Source organism: Palaemon carinicauda, chromosome 7 (genome assembly GCF_036898095.1).
Source record: "Palaemon carinicauda isolate YSFRI2023 chromosome 7, ASM3689809v2, whole genome shotgun sequence".
Classification (NCBI taxonomy): Eukaryota; Metazoa; Arthropoda; class Malacostraca; order Decapoda; family Palaemonidae; genus Palaemon; species Palaemon carinicauda.
This window is the reverse complement of record NC_090731.1, coordinates 133989458-134000254: the sequence shown is the minus strand read 5'-3', so window position 1 is coordinate 134000254 and position 10797 is coordinate 133989458. Positions and strand designations below refer to the sequence as shown.

Sequence of the window (10797 nt, the reverse complement as noted above, 5' to 3'; positions counted from 1 at the left end):
TTTTGTAGTTAGGCCCAACATTTACATTACTGAATTATTCAGGTTTGGGAATATTGAGATATTATAGATTGGGCATTTGTGTGACTATCTTTTTCTGAGCCATAGATCCTTCTTGCGTTAATTAGTTGTCCGGTTTCCGAACATTTACGCCGACCATTTCAATGACATTGCCTCACACTTTTTTTTTCTTTATATTTAAATCCGCACCGGGAAATGCACAATTTTGCTATCTTTTGTTACCTTTCGTGTTTCACCATTACATTTATTATAACTTGAACACATTATTTGTAGTACGTTATATCTTCACCTTGTAGACTTGGATTAAATTTGCCTTTTCAAGAATTAAATCTTAATTTACCAAAACTAATTTTGCCTTTAGTGTTTGCTACTTTTACATAACTGGCTATTGCGGGGATCTCGTTTTACATTCAAATTTATTTACTCTTACTGTGACTTGTTATGCTTTTACAATTTTTTATATTAAAGTTAGGAGTTCAATCAACTTTTTATGTCTTTCGCTGTATTTTACTTGGACCTCAACTTTTTCTAATCGTTTTACCAGGTCCCTTTTTTTTTTATTATTATTATTAGCGATATAACATATATCCATAATAGCTTTGTACTTTTACTAGTTCTCGAACATACGTGTACTGATATCGACACGTAATATACTTTGATTATACTGGTATTTAAACTAGGACTATGAACCTTTTTAAAACCTCTATTCAATTTAAAGATAAACATTTACTTTTGGACTGAATTTTAGTAATTTTAATTATGATGATTTTGATAATTTTATTATAAGTATTTTCATTATGACTTAAATATACTGTTTTTTCTGAGAATTCTGCTATTTTTTGCTATATAGCTCCACCGCTCTGTGTTGTAACAGCATCTCCGTCGACGCATTTGGTTCGGATGCTGCATCCGGTCAGCAGATAAAACTGCGATAATAGAGCTTAAGATTTCAAAACCGTGATTGAATTGTTTGTTCTTCTGTTTGCCTAACCAGGCTTTTTTTTTTTTTTTTTTTTTTACGAAGCTATTTGCTGGTGTTTTCACCATGGCTCTATTGCTATTTATATTCGAATTATGTATATTTGTAATTGAAAAGGAACAAAATGAAAATGCCTCGGAGTGTTATAAAGTAATAGGTTTCGATTCCGGAATCTTAGTGGGGAAATGGAAAGGAAGGCCTGGGAAAGGCTGGACACTAATACATGGAAGAGGTATTTTTTTACATTTAGCGTCTAAGATAGTGGTGAATGACCCTGTGTGTGTAGGGTCTCGATGTGTTGCCCATGAGTCTCTTGTTTAGTTGTATAAAGAGACGGATATTGTAATAATTTCTGTTCAAACGGGTTCATACCTATTTCTCTGATTTATACAACAGAAACAAATATAGGTGTTTCTAGTCCAATGCAGGACAAAGGCCCCAGACATATCCTTAGTCATGCTGGTCACTGCGGATTGGTGATGGTTGGAGACTTTAGGCTGATCACTCACAGCAAGCCAACCTTGTATGTGTGACCCTGACTACTACAGCTTTGCTGACTATGGCAATGCACAAACACTTTCACCACGTTCAGGTATCCCCACTCAGAAAGGGCTCACACACACACACACACACATACTCACTGTGTGTGTGTCTTCCGAGACTTGCATGAAAAGAATCCAAGGGTAGGTAGGTATGCAGCGGCTGTCGACCTTTCAAGGGTGATTCCTTCAGGCCTTTTCCTGGTAGAGCCAGTCATTTGGATTCATATGTTTTACCCATTTATTTCTATTCATTCAGTAATAACTATCGCTAATGTTAGTTGATTTCAGTGCACAAGTTTATAATCATATTTATTGTCTTTTTATTTTGTTGTGAATGCTAATATTTGGAATTAGAAGTCGTTATTATATCTATTAGTTAAAAGGCAGAATAATGTGTTTCTCCTATGATTTTTTTAAAGCATAAGAGTTGTGATTTAGAAAGTAGGGGTTTGTTTGTATGTGTATATATATATATATATATATATATATATATATATATATATATATATATATATATATATATATATATACACAGTATATATATATATATATATATATATATATATATATATATATATGTATATGTATATATATTTATGTATGTATGTATATATATTATAGTATGTATATATATATATATATATATATATATATATATATATATATATATATATATATATATATATATATAATGTATGTATATATCATCATCACCCGTTACTAATTCACAGCAAAACAGAGGTCTCAGACATGTCCTTCCACTGCCACTTTCTTAGTTCATCAATCCATCGTCTTCTTTTCCTTCCCCTGCTTCTTTTACAATCTCTAGGGACCCATTTTGTTGTTTTTAATGTCCACTTATTGTCGTTAATTCTCATTATATGTCCTGGCCATGTCCATTTCTTATTAGAATAACCTCTACTTTAGTTTGCTCTGTTATCAATGTTGCTTTTCTTTTTGTCTCTTAGTATTATACCCATTATTATTCTTCCCATAGCTCTTTAAGCTGTAACTAGCTTAAGTTCTAAGACTTTATCAAGGCTCCAAGTTTCTGATGTATAAGTTAATACTTGTAGGACCATTTAATTAAATACTTTCCTTTTTAGAGAAAGTAGCATTTTATTTTTTCATAATCTCATTCGGTTTACCAAATGCTCCCCATCCCATGCTTATCCTTGTTTTGATTTTGGTGTCATGTCCTGAGGAAACATTTACTGTCTGTCCTAATTATGTACATTCATTAACAATCTCTAGAGGCTCGTCCATTACTCTTATTTGCTGTCTCTGCCTTTTCAATGAACATTATCTTAGTTTAACTCAAATTGATTTTCAATCTTACATTTCTGCTTTCTCTATTCAAATATTCTATCATCACTTTTAATTCTCCCATGGTTCACTAAACACATCTATGTCAAATGAAAATCCCAAGTTGTTAAGGTATTTCCCATTAAATTAATTCCTACATATTCCCAATCTAAATTCTTAAAAACTTCTTCCTGTCATGCTGTGAATAATTTAGGAGATAAGGTCTCCCTGTCTAACACCTCTCTCAATCAGAATTTTCTCACTATCTTATGTAATTTTAGGATAGTTGTACTTCCTGTATAGATATCCTCAAGTGTTCTATCATGAAATTTTTCTATTCCTTGTTTTTGAAGGGGTGTCATTCCTGCTGAGGTGGTGGTGTTTTTTTTTTTTTTTTTTTTTTTTTTTTTTTTTTTTTTTTTTTACAGAATCAAAAGCTTTTTCCTAGTCTATGAATGCCATACATCGCGGTTTGTCATATTCTGTTGAATTTTCAATAAGCTGGTTAATTATATGGATATGGTCAGTTGTTGAATACCCACTTATAAATCGTGCCTACTCTCTTGGTTGATTAAAGTGTAGATATCTCTCTATTCCGCCTAATATGATCTTTGTAAATATTTTTTACATTACGGAGAATAAACTTATTGGGCTGTAAATTTCAGGTGTTTACATGCTTATTGATTTAAATAGTGTGATAGATTTTATATTTTACGCATGATTGTATAGTAGAGGAGTGTACTTTTGTTTTTGATTTCAAGGCAAGTGAATGTATTATACATATAGGGCTGGTAAGAAATTTGCGAAATTCCAAAGATGTTTCTATTTATTAGTGTAGTTTTCGAAGCAACTTTATGTTTGTGTATGATTTACCCAGTAGACATGTACGCTCTATTTGTATTGCGAATGCTTATGGTTTTTCTATTATGATTTTTACACACATGTATGCTTTGTCGAGTTACATGTGTTTTAAATGTATGCATTTAGAAATGCTGCTGTTTAACACAGATGCCACCGTCATATACTTACTTTGTTAGTTGAATCGTGAATGCGTCCTTGTGCACCTCCAAAAAAAGAACTGATCAGTACCAAGTTCACGTCTATCGTTAATTACAAGTGTCAAGATATGTGCAACGTATGAACATGAAATAAAAAACTTCGTGACGTCACATGTTACTAGTTTGTAGACTAAAATAAGAGAATTAAAGAAATAGTACTGAGAAACCACAAATTCAGTTAGTCAATAGTACTCTGTTTTCAAGGTTGATTTCAACATGCCCTCTTTCTGTTGCTTTGCCACTAATATTTCCATCTTTTAACTTAATTTTTTATTATTTTTCAAATAGGTTTGTAGTTAACATTTGGAATAGTTACTTCCAGTCAATAACTTGAAGTTCAAGTTTGCCCTCCTTTGACAGTATTATGGGTTTTACATATGTAAATATACTGTACAGCTTTCAATTTAGGTAAGATATCTTGTCATTATTATTTTGCTGGAATCAAGTTATTTTATCTATATGCTTTACTAGTGCCAGTTCTACAAGCAATTTACACGCACGTGTGCGCACACACATATAGTGTATATATATATGTATATATATATATATATATATATATATATATATATATATATATATATATATATATATATATATATATGTGTGTATATATATATATATATATATATATATATATATATATATATATATATATATTGTAAAGGATATTTCCATATATCCTTATCAGATTCTTTTAATGATGTTTATAGCATGATAATACCTCATAATATTGTGAAAATACAAGGGAGAAAATCAAATAAGAGATAAGTTTACCAATATTATATTTATCAATAATAATTAAAGTTACATACAACTAGGGTTCCATATAAATAAGATAGAAATTACGAGAAATTATGAATGTTGATTAAATACAAAACAATATGAATATAATTATTAAATTAACAAGGACAACAAATTCAAACAAGAATGAAGAACCCAACTATGAAATTACAGTTATGAAACAACCTTATTATTACTAGTTGCCCAATACTCTTTGAAGCAAATCAGTCATATAATTCACGTCACAATAATAAATAATAAAAGTTACGATAACAAGCACCAAATAGTAAAATAATAGCCAAAATATAACTAAAGATGCAAAATCAAAACAGAAAAATAAACATTAATATTAGTCACATTTATCACTGAATATTTGTCTCTCAAGAAATTAAACAGAGAAAAGCGATGTATACTACTATTCTCCTGTAGTACCGAGGAACATACACTAAGTCTTTCTCCTGCACAATTCCATTGGAAGTTAGGGTTAGGAAAAGCAGACTTTTCCTTCACTTTTTGACTTTCTCTTAAAAATGTAACTATTCTTCCAAGAACAAAATGGGACTTCGTGACGGGTTAGGGACACACCCGCAGCTGTCCTCTGAAGCTTGAGAGTAGCACAGAAAGTGCTAGATTCAACAGAAGAGAGGTCCCAAGAAAACTAGCCAGGGACTCTCAAACAGGTAGTTACTTTAAACAAAAAATAAACAGGAAGTTACACTTGAATACCGTCATTTTTCCTTTACATAGGCCCTTTAACAAGTTAATTCCTTGGAATTTACAAACAAAATAGAAGAAATGTTTACTCCCTCAACTATTTACACAAGCAAGTTACATTAATTGCTTCTACTCAGTAAATCTGAAAAATGGTTAGATTGACCAGATATATATATAATCCTGTATTTATATGGTTGTAGGCCCAGAATTAATCTTAAAATCCTATCATTTCCTGATTTCAGTGTTTCCATGTAGGTAAGGGGCTTATGGTCTGTTTCAATGAAAAACTCTTTCCCATACAAATAATAGTGGAATTTTCGTACAGCCCAGAAGATAGCCAAACACTCTCTCTCAATGGTAGAATACCGTTGTTCCCTTGGGAGAAGTTTCCGGCTAGCATACGCCACTGGATAGGCTGTTTCTTCATCATACTGAAGGAGCACAGCTCCAAGACCAACTGAAGAGGCATCTGTCCTTAGAACAAAAGGTTTATTTATCTCTGGAATATGAAGAATAGGAGCATCAATGAAGTATTTCTTAATAATCTCAAATATGTTTTCTTCCTCACTATTCCATTGTAGTGGTTCTTTCACTTCCTTTTTAAGCTTTGCTGTTAATGATGACGTTAAGCTAGACAAATTTGGGATGAACTGTCGATAAAAATTAACAGTACCTAAAAAGCTTCTTAACAACTTCTTAGTTTTTGGAATTTGAATTTGTTGCAAAGATAAAATTTTATCATTGAGGGGTCTGATTATATTATTACCTACTTCAAAACCCAAATATTTAACTTTCTCATAACAAAAATGACATTTTGATGGACGGGCTGTAAGACCATGATCTCTCAATCTTCGAAGTACCTCACTCAAGGTTTCCAAATGTTCCTGGAAAGTATTAGACATCACAAATATGTTATCAAAATAGATAGAGATATGATTCATTCCCTGAAAGATTTTCTTCATCAATCTAACGTAGGTGGCACATGCAGTAACCAGTCCAAAGGGTAGCCTCTTATATTGCATTAAACCACGGTAAGTAGGGAAAGCCGTTAGAGGTCTTGCATTAGGGTCCAACATAACCTGATGATAGGCTTTTGTGATATCCAATTCTGTAATAAAAGACATATTACGAAATTTAAATAAATCTTCATCAATTGAGGGCATAGGTTCAGAATCGAACTTTGTTACTGAATTGAGTGCACGAAAATCTAGTGCTAACCTGAATGTGTTGTCAGGTTTCTTTATCATAACAATAGGATTACAATAATCAGACTTACTTTCTTCAATTATCCCAAGTTTCAGTAATTTATCTACTTCTTTACATACTTCCTCCTTAAGATGTGCTGGTACTGGGTACATTTTCTTTCGAATAGGCTCTGTAGACGTTAATTCAATCTTGTGCATTATGGTAGAAGTACAACCTGGTATCTCCGAGAAGACTTCTGAAAAATTATCCAGTACTTCTTCTAGTTTCCCTTTTTGTTCTGGAGTTAAAGTTGGACAGATATCTAATTCAGAAGTTATTTCTTCTTCAACACAAGGTATAGGATTTTCGATGTCTTCGCTCAAAACTATTACATGAGAGGTTACACAGCAATAATCTGAAATTGAACTATTCAGATTTTCATCAGCCACTGATAACACATTCTGTGACCTGTAAAAATATGCCTTCAGCAAGTTAACATGAAATGTTTTTGGCTTACCTTTCACATCGATTATGTAATCAACACTATTGAGTTTCCGCAGAACTTTAAATGGTCCTTGCCATTCAACTAACAACTTATTGTGTTCTGTTGGCAGTAATAGTAACACCTCATCATTGACTTTAAACTGCCTACGAGTACTTTTCTTGTCAAAGTACGTACTGTAGATTTCCATTGAAGTCTTTATATTTTCCTGGGCTATTTTTGAAGTTTCCTCTAGCCTGTTTCTAAGATCAAAAAGAAAAGAATAAACATTTTGGGTATCATTAGAAAGGTCAGTATTAGTCCATATCTCATTCAATATTAGTAGTGGTCCCCTTACTTGGTATCCATAAAGGAGTTCAAATGGGGAAAAACCAAGAGTGTCAGAAGGAATCTCCCTCATAGCAAACAGGGCACAAGGTAAATATCTATGCCATTCTCTAGGTTGCAAATGACACAATTTCTTCAATATGGATTTGAGAACAGAGTGTTGCCTTTCACAACGACCATTGCCAGCTGGATGATACGGAGTAGTAAACAATGGTTTTACTCCCAGCATTTGGTACACATGTTCCATAAGTTCTGATGTGAACTGCTTTCCTCTATCAGATATTATTTCCTTTGGTATTCCTACCCTAGAAAATATTTGCATAAGAGCATCTGCAACATCAACAGTGGTTATGGTCTTCATAGGAATTGCTTCAGGAAATCCTGTAGCATAATCAATCATTGTTAAAATAAACCTGTGACCTTCAGATGTGCTTGGATTCAGTGGACCCACTATGTCAATTCCTACTCTGCTAAAAGGAATGGAAACTACTGGCATTTTTACCATAGAGACCCTTTTATGTCTACCTTTACTTGTGTTCCTCTGACAGTTATCGCAAGATCTACAATATGCATACACATCTGTACACATTCCTGGCCAGAAATATAGTTCTCTGATTTTTTTTAGGGTTTTGCGATGACTAAAGTGTCCTGCCACAGGTAAATCATGAGCCAATTTAAGAACAACCTTTCTAAGTTTAAGAGGAACAACTAAATAAAATTTATTGGCAATTCTTGAATTGTTTGCATTTATAATTTCCTTATACAAAACTTCATTTCTCCGTACATACCTGTACTCCACTTTTGAGTTTTTTTTTATGGTGTTGGCTTGACAGTCTTTCCTGATCGATTCCAGGGTGGCACATTCATTTTGCAATTTTATAAAGTCAATAGGAGTAGTCTCAAGGGCTTCTACATCAGGAAAAACTAATGGGTGAACAACTTTCCTTGAAGCTGAACGAGTTGTTATATTGACGTGTTCAATAGCTTTACCTTTTTCTGTAGGCAGATGGTTTCTTCGAGGTTCCTCATCAATGGAGTTCAAAGGGGGGCAGTCTCCATCTTCAGGAAAAAGAGCACCTTCAATGTTACCTAAAAGTACTGTACAAAACTTAATTGGGGCAATAATAGCATTAACCTTTCCAGTAAACCATTTACATCCAATATAAACTGGTAACACTGGAAAAACATTTTCCCTTCCTAGATAATCGATTAATGATGATTTTGGCAATTCCCTCTCATTCAAGTTAGGAAACAGGTCTTTGGATACAATACATGTAGAACAGCCAGTATCACGTAAAATGGTAGAAACACGAGAACCATTAACCACACCATGAGTAAATGGAGCTCTAGAGTGAGTTTCTTTAGAAGCATAGCGACCAACCTTATTTGATCCTGCTTTGTTCGATGAAGTGCCAGGAGTAGAAGTCATTGCAGCTTTACCTTTAGGACAGGATCGTGCCATGTGTCCAGCTTCACCACAAACATAGCAAAGTGGTGTTGGCCTTTGGGTGACAACTGGAGATGGTTTAGGATTCAGACTTTTCTTTTGGGTCTGCTTATCCCCAGGATAACATCTATGTGCACCTGCAAATCTGTCTGCTGCTTCGGCAACATCTTTAGCTTTCCATAATTCCTGCTCCTTAATAAAAAGTCTGATGTCATGTGGTAAGACAGTGAGAAATTGATCAACAACAATAAATTCTCTTAAATTTTCAAAAGAATCATCAACATCACTTGAATGAAACCAATAATCAAAGTGTCTAAAAAGTTGAGTCATAAATTGAGAAAAATTAATCTTCGAGCTCATCTTAGCAAATCTGAATTCTTTACGGTACTGTTCAGGGGTCCTCTTGAAAGCCCTTAAAACAGCAGCTTTTAAACTTACATAATCTGCAATTTCTTCTTCAGAAAGGGTAGAATAAATATTTAAAGCAGTGCCCGAAAACAATAACGCCAAACGGGTAGCCCACTCACTAACAGGCCACTCACATAAGGAAGCAACACTTTCAAATCTTATTATGTAAGCAGTTATGTCCTCATCTTCATTATAAGGAAGAAGTCTTGGTGGTTTAATACCACTTACCTTAGGAGCAGTACTTTCCTGAATACCATCATCAATTCTTTGTTTATCAAGAGCTAGCTTTGCTTCCTCAAGCGCTAATCTTCTTTCTTCTAAACTTCTATCAATTTCATATTTCCTAAGTTCTCGTTCTTTAGCCCTTTCTTCTCGTTCTTGTCTCTCCTTTTCTTTCTTTTCTTCTCGTTCTTGTCTCTCTTGTTCCTTGTTTTCTTCTCTTTGTAATCCTGCTTCATATTTTCTTGTTGCCCATTCACCAAGTCCATTTCCTTCCAAACCAATTCTTCTTCCTTGCTCGATCCAATAGGAAAACTGTAATTCAGACATTGTATGAAACTAGAGCAAACAGTTACAATTAAACTAGCGTGTTGCCAAGGACAGTAACAAGTCTTGATTTTATGGTGGAACCTAAATAGAAAATATAATAAAGAAGGCTCGAATAGACCATAAAATATACTTCCAGTCCACACACTAACAGTCAAAATACTAAAGAGCTTTCAACTACTTAGAACTCACTTTTCTTGAATGCTAACACGCATTAAGAAACAAGGGTCAGCATTTGCTGGACTCCTTAACTAGGGTAACTCGTGGAATTTACTATGGCTCCAACACTATCATGCTTGGCGTAATTCCTGTCCCCTTTAGGCAATTACGATAGTCAAACTCCTTTACCCTTAAAGTCACTTAAAGATTTGTTCACAGAGGCTGTACTGTATTGAGCATGCGCAACAAACTCTTACTCACCCCGCAAAATATACATGTGATAATGTCTAAGTGAATTTCACCTTGATTCCCACAACATATGCAGTATTATCCTGGCAAGGTCGCCAATATGTAAAGGATATTTCCATATATCCTTATCAGATTCTTTTAATGATGTTTATAGCATGATAATACCTCATAATATTGTGAAAATACAAGGGAGAAAATCAAATAAGAGATAAGTTTACCAATATTATATTTATCAATAATAATTAAAGTTACATACAACTAGGGTTCCATATAAATAAGATAGAAATTACGAGAAATTATGAATGTTGATTAAATACAAAACAATATGAATATAATTATTAAATTAACAAGGACAACAAATTCAAACAAGAATGAAGAACCCAACTATGAAATTACAGTTATGAAACAACCTTATTATTACTAGTTGCCCAATACTCTTTGAAGCAAATCAGTCATATAATTCACGTCACAATAATAAATAATAAAAGTTACGATAACAAGCACCAAATAGTAAAATAATAGCCAAAATATAACTAAAGATGCAAAATCAAAACAGAAAAATAAACATTAATATTAGT

The 10797-nt window shown here is 33.2% G+C and overlaps 1 protein-coding gene across 1 annotated transcript; it reads right to left on the bottom strand.

The window, feature by feature from the left end:
* Positions 1–4738: 4738 nt before the first annotated feature.
* LOC137644018 (uncharacterized) lies at positions 4739–10409 on the bottom strand. Its single transcript, XM_068376898.1, has 2 exons — positions 6163–10409; positions 4739–5895 (listed from the first exon to the last, which is right to left on the bottom strand). Exons 1-2 carry the CDS (start codon positions 9812–9814, stop codon positions 5516–5518), a joined length of 4032 nt encoding a protein of 1343 aa, XP_068232999.1. The 5' UTR covers positions 9815–10409; the 3' UTR covers positions 4739–5515.
* Positions 10410–10797: the final 388 nt, after the last annotated feature.